This window comes from Amblyomma americanum, unplaced genomic scaffold (genome assembly GCF_052857255.1).
Source record: "Amblyomma americanum isolate KBUSLIRL-KWMA unplaced genomic scaffold, ASM5285725v1 scaffold_19, whole genome shotgun sequence".
Taxonomy (NCBI): Eukaryota; Metazoa; Arthropoda; class Arachnida; order Ixodida; family Ixodidae; genus Amblyomma; species Amblyomma americanum.
In genome coordinates this window covers 630544-645963 of record NW_027526491.1, presented here as the reverse complement: position 1 = coordinate 645963, position 15420 = coordinate 630544, and the positions used below count along the sequence as shown (strand labels likewise).

Sequence of the window (15420 nt, the reverse complement as noted above, 5' to 3'; positions counted from 1 at the left end):
ACTCATCTTTGAAGGTGGTTACAGCAGTTCAGCTTAGTTCAATTTATTACCTTAAAGGACCCCTTTTCTCGGGGGTAATATATACATAGAAGAAGTAAAATCGGGAGCATATTTAAACGCTGTTTCGCCATACAAGCAGGCAGCATGAGGATAAAAGCGTTTGTTGCAGAAGTGCATTTTTTGCTCGATGTGGCTATAAGCAAAATGACTGGGTAGCGGAACAGCCGAATGATATAGAGCTCCGCTGTTTTACACATGTCATTTATTTTTGGCACCTCCAGAGAAGGGATGAAATGTTCTGTCACCACCGACGTCAGATTTTTCGTTAGATGTGGACGCTGAAGCAAGAAACACTTCTTGAAACGTCATTCCAGTTTGCTCTACTTTTCCTGTGCTCTGCAAATGCGCTGAAAGCGCAACTAGAGCGTTATCACCCATCGCGTTCATCCCCGGTGAAGACTCTTTTCTGAGCGCTTCTCCACCGCTTGCATGAATTATGGCATCACCAGTAAAGTCAAAGGTGGCAGCTTGTTCGGCTGCAATTCCCAGGAAGAATCCCATTCGACGTGTTCTTCTCGGAGCTGGTTTGCCAAATGTCCAATTTTCTATCTCTGAACGTCACAACGGCGTCCGGAAGTTTGTCTTGCACAGAGTTGTCATTCGGCGCTTCGTCTTTCTCTCTCCCCTCAGTCTTGCGGCGTTGAGGGTCGAAAATCAGCTTGTCCAGGCGTCCTGTCGGCGCCTCACAAAAGATGAACAGAAGGTAACTCAGTAGGTAGCTCCACACAAGCATGCTGAAGAAAAACGAAACCTGCACAAAACACGAAATAAGACGCACATTTAGCTTCATTCAGTCGCTGCGATTTCTCTTCTGCCCCTAAACCAAATTTAACCAATTCCACACGTTAGAACTACTAGGTAGCGTTTCAGAGGCAGTGATATCTGACACACAGTCCTTGGCAGTTAATTTTCGGCTGCAAAAAATAGGCAGCTCTTATGACATCATAGTATATGTAAGGCTGGAGGCGTTCTTAAAAAAGAAAATAAAATAAAAAAAACAACTTATCTAATATTTTCTTCAGAGATAAACTTCTCGACTTGCTTTGAATCTGCAGAACTGGTGAAACGTTTTTTTTTCAGCGTACACAAAAGATGTCGAGACACACAACATGTGTTTATTTCAAAGGCTGCCTGTATTTTTCAAACTTTACAATGACCCGAGAACACGACCATACTTTTTCGTTCTGGGAAGTTCGGATTCCTTACCAAAAGTTTTGCACTTAGTATTGTCTCGGTGTTGTTTTAGGTTTACTGAAGAGAACAAATGCTGATTAGGATACATATATACTATACCGGACAAATGGTGCCTTGAAGATAATGTAAAAATAAATGCTGTGTGGACAAGCAGTAAATAAAGCAATGTCAAAGGGTAAGGCTGTGGCAGGCTTTTACAAGCAAATGCCTATTGTAAAAGTGCGTGATCTGTGAAGAAATTTCATTTTAAACTTTGCGTGTAAACGTACGGTGCCAATTAGCACGTGATGAAACGAGTGAAAAGCCTGACTAGCTAGGGATGCTGTTGTAATTGAGCAGACGCTCTCTTTCCAGAAGATCAGTGTTGGTAGTAGGAGTACAACGCCATGATGCGACACATGGACTATGAGGGATGCCGTAGAGGATAGTTCCGGTTTAATTCAGACCTTAATTCAGTTATTTAACGTATTCACAGCACACGGGCATTTTTGCTCTTGGCTTCCATTTAAATGCGGCCGCCGCGGACGGGATTATATCCCACGACCTTGGGATCAGCAGGTGAACGCCAAAGGTACTGAGCCACCAGGGTGGATTTTTTCAGAAGAGAATTCTTCTACTTTTGCAACCACCATGTTTCCTCAAAGAGCAGGCAGTGAATAAGATCGCTGAACTTGGCGCCTCTAGTGACGCTTAAGGCTTTGAATGTGTAGCGGCGGCCTCTGTCAGCGTGTTTTTAAAGAAATAAATACATAGAGGTATATCTTGTTATCTACTCTACAATTAAGGAATTGAAAGCTTTTTTCCAGGAGACACCTGGCCACGCGAAAGGTACAGTCAGGAATATTTTGGTGGAACGCTGATGATGCCCGACAGGTATACCGCCATTCATGCTAAACGATACGTACGATGCTAAGCAAGCACTTTCAGCCTGATGGCTTCCGCGATCGGCGCGACTCTGCAAAGAATGCAACCTGGCAACGTCGTGTTGTACCTGGAACATATGCCGTCCTCCTTGCGCATTGGGGTCGCAGGGTAGGCACAGGAGATCGAATGCTTGGTGTCTTTTTCTGCACTCGCATCACAATCACTCTGACTCTTGAGTGTCTGCTATTCAATTAATGTAAGTCCTAAATTGAGTCAAGCCGAAAGCTTCAGATTAATTATTTTTCTTTCCAGGGTTTTCGCAAGAACTCTCTTTCCTAGAGCGCTTGGTGCCCTCAGAAGATGTCATTATATTGCGGTAGCAATGAAGATATTTACCCGGTTATGACCGAAGTTTAATTTGTGCTGTTAAGAGATTCGAAGCACAAAACTTGATATTGAGAAAAAAAACTCGTTGAAATTCTTCTGGGCTCTACAGGATTTATTGGGCTCTCCTTGAGTTTCTTGTGGTTCAGTTGGCTTCATTTAGCTCCTTTTATTCAAGTGATTCAAATAAAACTCGGGTATGTGCGGTTTACAAAGTTAGAAAGGACATGACGGATAAGAAGAAAGGCCACCGAAACAGACATTCTCGAGAATGCGCAAATTCATATAAGCTCGCTAACTCATCCGCCTATGTACGAACGAAGAACGCGCCAAGGAGCAGAAAGCACTCAACGATTGAAAATAGCCGCTATGGTACACTACTAAATCTACCGCCAGACATTCCTCTATGGCAGCAACTAATGTATGCGCGATGCAACTGAAGTCGATGCTCGTTGCTTAATTATAGACAAATTTCTACCTTTCTGTTCTCTGCTATAAAACATTTTTTTTTTTAAATTCACTGAGAGTAATACCCATTTTCTTGAAGCGGTAAAGGACTTATTCCTTTATGCAGCATGCTAGACACGCTCCGCGCCCGCATTACATTTCTTAGGATTCGTAGCCGTGTTGCAACTACGTTGCCTGCCAATAGGTGATTGTGCATGCGCGATGCGCATTATTATCTGCATGGTGGCACAGCAATACGGAAACGGTGAGCCGGAAGTACTAGCACGCCCTTCGCAAATGCTCTGAAATGCCTAGAGGGGATTGCTTTTAGGTATAGATATGCGGTGGCCTAAGTAACGATGTCCTTGGCCAGTGTATTTAACCGCTGCACCTTCCAAAGCTTAACGTTTTTGGTCCAGACACTCACCACAGAGAAGTGCGAAAAAAATATCCTCTCCCGGGAGATGTGCAGGCACAGGTGTATGAAGGGTAGATGGATGATGTACACGCCGAAGGCCAGTCTGCTAAGAGGCGTGAAGGCGCTCCATGAGAGGAACTTGTTGAGAAAGCCTAGGGGAACAGACAACATGACTGGTGAAAAGAAGAGAACCATGGAGCACCTTATTAGCAGCAGTGAAAGTTTAGCATTGCCCAACGACATTCTGTGGTCATAAGGAACGAGAACCGTTAGAGTCGTTTGAACGATTCCATGTTTCGTTCAGGCTCTAATGTGTCGAAGGGAGGTTACAGAAGATTTAGACAGGACGCAAGGAGCGGTGCAGACATGACGAGTGTTATTAGCAACATGCGCAATTGATAGTAGCGCTCGTCTCATCTGCATGCAGCTTTCCTTACGTCCTTATCAAGGTCTCGTTTCCCTCCTTTAGACATGTCTCACAAAATGGCCCGAAGCTCTGGCATTCTAAAGGCTAAAGTAAGAGCATGTTTCATTGGGAAACTTGGTAAGCAGAAAGAAGGAGAAAAGAAGCAAGGCAAACCTGATGCTCTAGCAAAAGCCAGAGTGTTGTATGGGTGGTTTAGTGTCCCTAAGCTCCAACAGGGCTACTGGGGACGCCGTAGTGGAGGGATATGGTGCAATTTGCACCACCTAGGGTTTTTGGAGGAGCCCTCAGTGGTCAGCACATGGGCGTTTTTCGAATTTCACCCTCATTACGATGGTGCTTCTGCGGCTGGGATGAGACTCCGCGACAACGTACTGACTAGCAGGGCGCCTCATCCTCCTAGTGACGGCGGTGGGTCTTGACTATAGTCGTAATAGTGCCGGACATTCTCAGGCATTTTGCGCGGCACGTTCAAATGAGGGTTTCATGAATACAACTGCGCCTTAAGCGTTCTACACAGAGCGCTAATTCGAGGCTTAGTTGGGAAACTCTTTCGCAACGTAGCACATGTCTTACTATTCCATCAATAGTTGGGATTTTCTCGTAATTTCAATTTGGTGGTCAAGCTCTTATAGTTGACATGATGGCAGAGTAAACAAAAGCAGCAATCTTTGCTCCACAGTGATATGCGTGATGAAGACCCCGCCAAGCTTGTTGAGGCGTAGCATCACCCAAGGTGCTTTCACTGCGAATATCTAGAAGGGGTAAGGTGTACCATAGCCCCAGTGATAACGAGGTGGCTCAATTGGGATAGTTACGGCAGCCACGACTAAAGGACAGAGTCTCGTGGGCCACGGCAGAAGCTGCGTAGTGCTGGCTGGTGAGCATTGCTGGGCAAGACCCACAGCGAGGCACTAAGAACGAGCTCGTATTACGCATTACATTTAAATGGCCGCGTCGACGTATCCGTCCTGAGGGAAGTCATTTTGCTGGTATAAAACACTGCCAATCGGAGGAGATTTCGTTGTGAATAATGGAGTTTGGGACACGGCTAAAGAGCGTCGAGGTCAACATAGACGCCAGGAAAACCCGACTTGGCATGCACCCTGATCGCCTAACGGTAGAGTTGCTCTACACCTTGAAAGAATGAATGCACAAATTTCGCTGCATTTTTTGTGCATTTCTTCAATCGTTCACGTCACAGTCATGAATATAAATACGTGTGCGCACAATAGCAATATGGTGTTTACCGCCCTCGTATCTGACCACGTTATAAATTAGGCAGTACTAGACTCGACTTTTTTTCTGCTTTTTTCGGCATATCCTAAGTTTGGGGCTATCCAAAGACAAAAGTATCAGTTTCCTGCAGTCCAGGGCGTAGAAATTTGCTTCACCAGACAGTGAAAATGCCGGACTTTAAGGAAATTATGAAGCCGCTCTGCACGCGGAGCTTCGCTTGAGTGTGAAAACCGCCAAAGAAAAACATTCGCCTAATTGTTGCTATGGGCACACTCACCACACACGCACTGACATATGTCGCAGCGTAGAACGTTGCAAGCCTCTGCCTAAATTAGCCTCGCTCGCCTCAGTGACTATGTATGAGTGCGTGACTCTTTCTATGTATGTGACTTAGCATCGCTGTAAAAGAGTTTGGCCCGTATGAAAGTTCACATAACACTGACACTGACGCTGAATGGCCACTTTGTTACATTTCACGCTGAGATATTTTTACGAAAGGAAGACTTCTGGCGAAACATGGACAATGTCGTGCTCTTCCCCTTCTCTCTATATTTTCACGAGCTCCCTCGCCTGCACCGCAACTTTTTTATTCTCACTGAAGTATTGTGGCATTTCCTATCTGCAGTGTCCATAAAATATGTTTTCACCCCTTAATTCGAGGGATGCTAAACTGTCGTAAATACCTCCTCGTCCCGTGGCACAGGAGAGGGTGATCCAGGCCAAGAAAATGGACCACAAGATCCGGTCGAAGAACGCTGCCGATAGTTTTCCAAACTCCGTGGTGGGGTCTCTGGTGCGGTACCACACCGTCTTCATGAAGATACAGCACATCCTACAGGCGACAGCAATGCACCATGCTGTGGCCTGCAGCACCTGAAGAGATATTGGTTGTGTACAAAATGCATTCCATAAATCAGTAATCTTCTCCCTCTGGATATAATACGGCAACTGCTCTATTCTTTTGAGCATTACAGACTCGTGTTGCATAACCAGGCAACGTGAATACTTCACAATAACGTCTTTCACGGTGAATAATGTCGTTTCAGTCGCTCCTGCAAAACTTGGAATACCATTACTTCATTCCTAAAAATCGCGTCCTCGTGAATACATCTGATACCGATATCTTAAATTAGCCTTGTTTCCCCTTTCGGGTTTCTTCTTTTCATTTTCTTAATCATGTCTATTCAGCAGTCGCATTTATACTTATGGCAGGTGGCATACATGTTACGTAAAAACTCCACACGCATAAAGAATATTCACGGCCGTTTCCTCACATGAACGCAAAGTGGTCAGCCTGCTCGATGCTTCTGCTCACGAAAGTGACATGCACCTGCTTTATTTGATTTATTTTCTCAATAGGCCCCGCAAATGGGGATTTACATGCGCTGTTCACAAAATCTGAAGTCCGAGCGCGGAATTTTCTAAATACTTTTTCGACTACCTTTGCAGGGTAACCTTTGAATCCAATTGCAGTAAAAAATATTCAGGGCCTATGTTCAAAAATTCAAACGTGCTGCCTGTCGAAATGCATATTCAGTGCGGCGGTAATCATTAAAAAAATTTGGCATTGTACGCAACCTTTTTCTTCAAATGACCAGCTTTCAGAACATGCTGTTAATCCAGAAATGGGAGGCTTGTTTTGTATTTTTCTGCGTGACAGCATAAACCAACATTTACGTAACGTCGTATATGGGCGCGACACTCAGCGCACGAATTATCAGCTTCATACCAACACTTCCTGGAAAATTTGCAGCAGCCGAGAACCATTACCTGTGAGACGCGCCGTCCTACTGGATATCGTAAGCGGACAAGTCTTGAGCTAATAGGCGTAGCGACCCCTTGACGACTCAGACTTGTAAGCCTCTACAGCACGTTGAATGAAATTATGTGAAGGTAAACGATATTTCTCTTTTGAAGCCCCTGCTACAGATAGAGCGAAACCGTGTGTGTGCCCATGGTCTACATCAACTAATTCAAGTATCAAACTGATATTCGCGCTTTCAGCTATGCGGCGGTATAGTGACACAGAGAGGTGCGCTGCGTGCGCTGGCGCAGACAACGTTGTGGCAAAAACAGGGCTCTAGAGGAATGCGAGTTCCCGTTGACAGCAATGCAACACAAACGCGGAGCTGGAGCACAGCCCGCCAGCGCATATTGCGCAAGTTGGCACTGACGGTGAAAAAAAGAGATAAGGCGCATAACTGGCCGTAACACCTGAATCGCACTTTCATATACATGGCGGTGGTGTCCACCCTCAAACCACTGTGGTCTGGCATAGTATTTTGTGCTTCGCAATGCTTAACTGCCAGCCATTCTTATTTTATTTTTAGACAATAGCTTTTCTCGATGCACCTTCTCAATGCTCAACACCGCGTGGCCGGTCCGCTGTCTGAAATGGACCTTCAGTCTAAACAAGGTCGAAATGTGCCTAGATCGAAAAAGAAATAAATCCACCACTGGGAGACGAACCCGCCACGGTGGGAACAGATCAGCTTCAAAGAATGCTGTGCGAGACCACCAGGCGAGCACACCTCCGTGTTGAACTGCACCACACTCTACCGCTGCGCACGCACTGCAGTACGCCGCCTTCGTCAACTCCCATCTGCTCCGTCCGGCGACACTGCCAGCTCATCATCGTCTTCCACCTAGCACAAAATCCGTGCTTTCTCACTGATTCCCCAACCAACATTAGACCCACCCCCGAAATTTTACATTGCCCTATTTGGATCATAGTCGATTTCCAATCATAATTAGGCGCGCCCGACACGATGGCAACCTCCAAATTTGGCCTCGGACATTGCAAAAATGTGATCTCTCGACCTTTGGGTGTAACCGTGGTTAAACAGTGCGTAACATCTTTTAATGAGTTTTGCCTTTGTACCTAAGCTGTTGGTTTTAGCAATGGTTGTATTTTTTATTGCTTGCTTTATTGCTTTCAATCACTTTACCTCAGTTGTGTTATTGTTGCCTTGCCCCTCAACTGGAATGCCTCACGGTGTACTAGCGCTCCTACGCTGGTGAGTTGCGGCTGCTAACGAGTGTGCGGAAGGGCGTAGCCGAATTCGGCTTGAAATGAGTCGACGCGAACTTTACAATCTGTGTCGCCGAATAACTTTTCTCGCGCCATTGCTCTTAATGCTGACATGGAGGAAGGGAAGAAAGTCGAATGACTCGCAGTCGGGTACACTTCAGGTACAAGCGTCAGCCACTCAGTCACTCGTTGCGTCCTCACGTGCCGGAGAGCAGCCGTTGCCTTCGGGTCCAGACGCAGTCATTAACCAAACGCGACATGGACGATTGGTCGCTCGGTCGGTTCAAAAGCGTTCAGCTTTTCATTGTCTTCTTTGCCACACATGAACCGGGGGAGGGAGTCTAGAAAAACTGCAGCGTGCTGCACCTCAGAGCGTTTAGGGTCATTTTAGCGTCATCGATTAACGTGACGTCACTGTCGCTACGGGGCTACTGCGTCTCAAGGTCGACAGGTCAGCGACGGCTGGTTCAGAGAATCGCATCATCGGTCGCTAAGTGTAAGTTTCTTAACGACGTCGCTGTCGATCGCTCTGTAGTGCGGCAACACGTATTTGCGTGACTGCCGAGGCACATGAACCGAAACGACGCTTACACCTAGAGGGGCAGGCATCACAGCGAACCGCACAGGCAGTTAGCGGCGGCCCACGCGCTATACGGACGCAGAGGCTACGTGATGCGGGCAGAATTCCTCGGCCAGAAGGCCGCGCATCACGTGCGTCATGGCACCGCCACGTAGACCGGAGGAGCGAAGGAGTTGCCCAATCCAGGCGGCCGTGATTGCCGCAATCAAGGAAGCCTGGATGAATGCCGACATGTGAGAGCACGCATACGCGCGTCCCGCACTACATTTCCTCAAGGCCCGTCTAGGCAGCGCTCCTATGCTGTTTGGGCTAGAGCTACTGTATAAGTACCTAGAGGTGCGCGTAGGTCTACCGAGTTGCCGCAGAAAGCTTACAAATTATGAGGGAAAGCCGCAACTCTTAGATGCAGGAGGCTGAATTGGTGCAAATGGTTAGCGCGAGTGCAGGCTCAATCCGGTTGTTTCTGGCTGCCAAACTTCTTTTATTTCAGGTAGATTGTTGTTGCATTCAATGTCACAGCTTGCTAGTGATGCGTCGGCTGCATCAACGCCTTCCTCAATAAGCTACAAGCAAAACTGGAGGGGACACTTAAGCCCCGCCTAGAGGGTATGACGCGATAGCGTAATGGGTTAATTCCCATATACGCAGAAGGTCATCCTCTTCTTTACATTCATAGATCCCTGGGAGTCCTCATACCCCTCCTGACGCAGTGGTGCAGCATTTAAGGGATGCGCCACAGCCCTACAATGGCAGGTGCTACCAGCGGTGGGCCTTATGCGGATCAGGTCGACCTTCCCGAGCGACCAATCATTAATTAAACTGCCCCTTGCCACTGTGGGTAGTTTGCTTACTATCCGGTGAGCAGGTTTTGATGACATTGCAACGTCACGTGACCTAGGTGGCCTACCTGCCTCCTAGGTTGCTCTCTGGGGAGCACCTGCCAGAGCCATGCCCGTGATTTTTCCCTCACAACACCGACGTCGACCACGCCGACACTGGGTTTTCTGGAGTGCAGTGACTTCAAGGCTATCCCGTTAATAAACATTTCACAGCAACCGCTGCTACTGGGTGTGCGGCAACGAGATGCCATGGATTCACGCTTTATCAAGAGTACACAACGTATGAACGGGCCCATGCACACTGGCAAGTCATTTTACTCTAGCGATGGAATTTTTTTTACCGTCTCAATTCAGACACCCTTGCACGTTAAATAGGAGAAAGCTGTAGGGCAGGTAAAGTAAACTGATTTTGTAAAGCGTTGAATTTCAGATGTTTTGAACACTAAAAGAAAAACGCCATGCATGGGGACATTTTCCCATCCAGAAATTCTGGACAAACGCATTTTTTCAAAGAGAAGTTGCTTATGAGCGGAGTTTTTCCTCATATCTTAAGACTGCACCTTAACAATCAATATATCCGCAGATACTTCTTCGGGACCCCTATATATACTTTTCCACTATTTATGGTCAAAAAGACACCCCACTCGTTTTTCATTCAATAATTATAACTACTTTTCCTCGTTTTTTAACGTTCCAGTCTTCACGTTCTCTCTGTTCGGTGGTCTCTGAAGCTACTTGTACATGCCTCTCGACTGCAAGTTCCTCTGGCGACTTCATCAATCGCCCCTTCTCACCCAATCGTCTTCTCGTTCCTCGCTCTTCAGCTGTTTCCGTATCTAGTTTATCTAGGTTATACTGCCTTCGCCGCTCTGCTTTGGCATCTCTCCTAGAGCTCTATATCCATTGGATCGGTTGAATCAGGTTGCGCTCTCTTCTTTTGCGCTGCTGTTCAGCTCACCGTGGACGTCGTTCGGTTTTGTAATCTGTCGAATGACAGGCTTTGTCCATGACGTACAGTTTGCTACGCTACACATTCCTCTGGCGACTTGATCTTTCACCTGCCTCTTCTTTCTGGCATCCGCATGTGCACAAAACCGCGCTTCTCGCTCTTCATCTTCGCACCCTTTCTCCACTCGGTTGCAGCAAGCGCTACGTCCTCCTCCCATTGGCTGCAGCTTGCGCGAAGCTATATAAAGCTTACACGAGCTTACCCGGGTTACTCCGTGGCTTCACTCTCAGACAGGATGGCTTTTTTGCGAGCAATGCATCTTGTGCTAGTGCACAAAACATGCCTCAAACTGCAAATATTTTTTTTTATCAGAAAGAATAAATGCAGCTCTATGAACAGCAATGACAGGACCACTGTAGTTACGAAGTTGTGTTCACCGTGACCGTGCAGGCGGGCGGTCCAGCCGTGATGTTACAGACGCCCTGTACGGGCTTCACGATCGACTCAAAGTGTTCATGTGGTTGTCACAGAGATTGAATAATATTGACAAATAGGAGACCATCTTTCGGTTAGCGTGCATTGGGCTGCAACACAAGACACATCTATAGATGCACACATGTAGCGCCCCAACGGAAGCGGAGGTGAAATCGCATGGGCCTATTCGGCGGGACATCGCAAACTGGCAAATCTACCTCACTCCCTGACCAATTTCAGTGGTGGAATATGCACTGAGAGATTTGTGGGTACTGCTGGGATATAGTGGGTTTACTACGACGTCAGCTTCAACTGACAATCGCGTGAATTTTTCATACTTACAACTGTAAACAACACGAATAACGTTTACGCGCCATCACTCAGAAATCGTCTTTATTTCAGCGGCCTCACCTACACTGTGGCCGAGAGTGTACTAAGCAGTTCTGTCGACATCAGCAAAACGTGTAAAGCCACTTACTTTCCGTTTCTTTCTAAGATTTTAAGTGCCGTCCGGCTGAAGACCCTTGAACAGGTCATGTGCTATTATTGTTAGTCGACATTAACGATTACGCAAGTAATCTATTTTCTACTCTTCGTGTGTTCGCTGACAACGGCGCCATGTACCATTGACTTAAAACAGGGACTCCCACCATCTGGAATATGACTTAAAACTTAGAGAAAATTGGCGCGCTAACTGGCTAATGCACTTAAACGTTAATAAAACAACTCTAATCTTATTTCCTCATCGTCAGTCACGTCCTACACCAAACTACAGTATATGTGGCGCCGCAGTATCACACCATCTACTAAAATATCTAAGAATCAGCCTAACACACCATCTCTCTTGTCGCACCACCGACAAGAACGTAACCAAAACAACTAACTGCGTCTTTGATTATGTAAAAAAAACCTCCGACTTGCACCACCTTCTGTTAAACTGTCCGCCTATTTAACTCTAGTCCTTCCTAAACTGGAATATCCATGCTCTATTAAGGACCCCCGACAAACAACCCTTGCCAAACCGCTTGAGTCCGTAAAAATCCGTGTGGTTGAATTACTATATTCTTAATATTCATATCATACAAGCGTTACTGCATTGAACATACCCCCCCCCCCCCCCCCCCACTTCCGCCTCAAGTCTGGAATCCCCTGAGAAAATAACCAGAATTTGCCTTTTCTCCAAGTTCTATTATTCCTCACTGAGTCAATCTGTTATCCCTGCACACTGCCTTTCACTTCGCATGGGCAATCCGAGAGTCGTTCATCCACCTCGAGCATCCACTTCTGCACAACTGAAATCATTATTCATCCTTACTGCAAGAAAATGGAACAGCGTGTCCGCGGAAGCCGTTAGCCATGCTGCCCGTGAGCGCTTCAAGTTATTCATCATAGAAATAATGAAATTACGTATTAGTCCGCTCCTCATGTAATGGCCTGAGCGGGTGCTTTGAAGTACTAACAAACAAACAAAATACACGACTCTATATCAAAATATTGTTCACTTAACTCTCCTTTCAACTATAACGGCCGGGGCAAGGTGACGTCCTGAACTGCCGGTGCCATACACATAAGGTGACAGCGTGTGCGTCGCACGTTTTTTTTTTTTGCATAGTACATGCACTCAGTTAATGTAGCCTGAATCTTGTTATATCCCCACTATTTTATGAGTAAAGTCTGAAGACAGAGACCTCATCCGGGAAATGATCGCGGATCGCAGCCCACTGCTCCAGCTAAGCTTTCTCATTATTTCACCTTAGGCATCTTGCTCCTCTTGAAACTGGCAACGGCAAAGAATGTTATACACCCCGTGAAGTAGCACACAGCGTGGTAGAATGGATAGAAGTAGTAGTAGAAATGAGTCTTCAGAAAAGATCTGCAAGAAAGAAGAATATTAAAGCATCCGACATCTGCACCAACGAGCGCAGCTGCACACTTTAGAAAGTCCGCTCTATTGATTACTCATCTTGCACAAAGACCTTTGCATCATTTTCGCAACAACACTGCAACATTCACAAAAAAGAAACCCTGTTGACTGCATGATATCTACTCTGGTTGAAAAGAAATATTGAGTGACAAATGCGCAATCGTCGCCTAGGTATGTACGTACATATTGAACACAAGAACAGTTGTATACTTCCTGTTCGTTTCTTCGTATAACATGGTTGCGCTAAAGGATGATTACGAACTAAATAGCTCATTACAGAAAGACACTCAACGGAGGATAATGTTTGCAGCTAATAAACTGAACCGGTAACACATAGATTTATTTTCAATCTGTTCTACTAAATCGCCACCATTTGCAGCGCCGACAGGCAGATCTTGGAGAAAAGGGCGAGCGGCGGTGTTTTTTCCAACAACAAAGAGCGGGGAAAAATATAGTGTAAATCGACTTGATGGCACCCGCAATACTGGGGCGCCAGCAAGGCTAAAGTTTCCATGTAACGCATACTGCTTGACTAATATATTCGCCGAAATCAACTCATCCCTGCATTGGAAGCACTCCACGAATATGCCAGACATCGAGCTCTCCATGATAGAAAATGGGCATGGCAATTTTTGTGGGCTTATTCACATTGGTGGTAATCAGCCTTTGTTATGTTTTTTTTTCAGCGAGAAACGTAAGCATTTTATTCCATGGTAAGAAATAGCAGATGTATAAAGAAAAATTTTTCGCAAAAGTGTTGAATCTAGCTTTAATAGACCGTTATTCTTTGTGCCTGCGTGGATGACCTTCTCTTAGAGGACACAGGAAAACGCTAGTGATTTATTGCTCTTAACCAAAAATACTTCTCTGCCTCTTTCTGGGTATGTTAACGTTAGTAGGACAACAAAAAACATTAATGGCGGAGAATATTTAATTTTAAAATGAACTCGTGGCATGCAGACCGCGGACTGCTTGCTGTTGCTTTGAAGTGAATGGCGGTGTAGCATAGCCCCTGAGCTCCGCGTAATGAAAACGGTGTTGACGTATGCAGTTTACTTCAGAAATCCGCCGGTGGTGGCCACACGTGTATTTCTTCTTGTTTTTTTTCTGAGGTCTGTTTGCGGTGAGAGTGGTCTCTTTATCGCTGTAATGCCGTAATCTGCCGATAGGAGGCTACCTTCGATAATCTCTCAGTGCCCCCAAGTTAACAGCCACGTTGTCAAGAAGTCCGAAGCGATGTCATATGCGAAGATGCATAAAAGCTTGCATTTGGGTGGTTAGTGTGCGTGTTTTCTTTCACGGCATGCCCCGTCTAAGCGAAGAACCATAATGTTATACGCTCAAAAAACTAGCTTTCCATGAGTCGGTGGCAAAAAGGAGAGCGACCTGAATAGGAATCCATACCCGAAAATCCGTCCACATATCTTTAGTAACCCACGGCTGCGTTGCCGAACACGACCCGAGTTAAACCAGAGGTCGGCGCCATACGCCCACCGCGCTTAAAATAGTTTCCTTTCTGGCCTCCTATCGAGTGTGACAGTGCGTAGATTTATCTTCGGCTAAGCTCGTTGTACCCGTATGCGCTGCGAAACAAAGAAAAACGGGTATACGCGTAGGCGCTGATGCAAGTAGAATGCATCTTGTGGACTTCACGAGTTTTAATCGAATGGTGGCAAAATTTTTAAACGCAACTTCCTCAGAAATAAGTATTTTTTTTTTTTTGGTTGCTGGAGAATCAACTGCATAGCCAGAGAATCAATTTTTACTCAGAACAATTAATGGAGTCGTCCTCAGTGTCCCTTTAAAATTTCGGGACACAGAGCAGTGACATAGAAGCATTTGCTTCAGCCATTGCTCGTTGACTATGCTTGAATTATGCAGTGGCGTGCACTCATTTATTTGTATATTATTAAGAACTCTTTTCAAACTCTTTTGTCCCATATTTGGCCAGAGATGCTGCAGTTTACCACGTCACTTTTGTTCTGCCAATGCAGTCAAGCAACATGGTTACTGGCAGATACCATTGAGGACCACTTGGGATCTGTATTTTTGATTCCCTGATCAATTTATGTGACTAGCCATTCTGCACGAGCATTTCTGAAATACTGCTATCCATTCAGTATGCCTACAGATATGTTTGTGTCACCTTTCACACCAAAAGCAGAACTTTGAGCTTTCAATCCAACACACTGCATGTCATTTTACCAGACAAAACATCACCGCATAAAATGCAACATCAGCAACTACTTCCATCGACATCACCGTGTTGTTGCATCATGGCATTGTAAAGGACATTCCACCCAACAAAAAGTGATTCACCAAAAAGCAATCCTTTTAGAATGCGGACCCAGGGGGATTGTCATGGCCAAGATCCACAGGCTGCCCTCTGCTTGTAAGACACAGCGTATCACATCCTTTGCTCATGCTAAGCCTTTGCAAGGCAATAAATATGTATCCTTGGTGCACACACACCACTGTTCATGAACCGCTCACTGCACACAGCAAAGATATGTTGCACAACACAGCTGCAAGACTGTACAGTTCCTCAATGTTTGGCAGCCAGTTCCGCAGTTTCCTGTTGTCCCTAAAGGGT

General features: G+C 45.9%; 1 protein-coding gene across 1 annotated transcript in view; it reads right to left on the bottom strand.

Annotated features, from left to right (window-relative positions):
• Positions 1 to 245: 245 nt before the first annotated feature.
• LOC144111955 (uncharacterized) overlaps positions 246 to 15420 on the bottom strand; it is a 319997-nt gene continuing 304822 nt past the window's right edge. The window contains exons 10-13 of the mRNA XM_077645050.1: positions 12656 to 12776; positions 5714 to 5903; positions 3377 to 3519; positions 246 to 811 (exon numbers count right to left, since the gene is read on the bottom strand). Of these exons, the coding sequence (XP_077501176.1) occupies positions 515 to 811; positions 3377 to 3519; positions 5714 to 5903; positions 12656 to 12776 (751 nt within the window). The 3' untranslated portion in view covers positions 246 to 514. The remainder of the gene's footprint in view (positions 812 to 3376; positions 3520 to 5713; positions 5904 to 12655; positions 12777 to 15420) is intronic.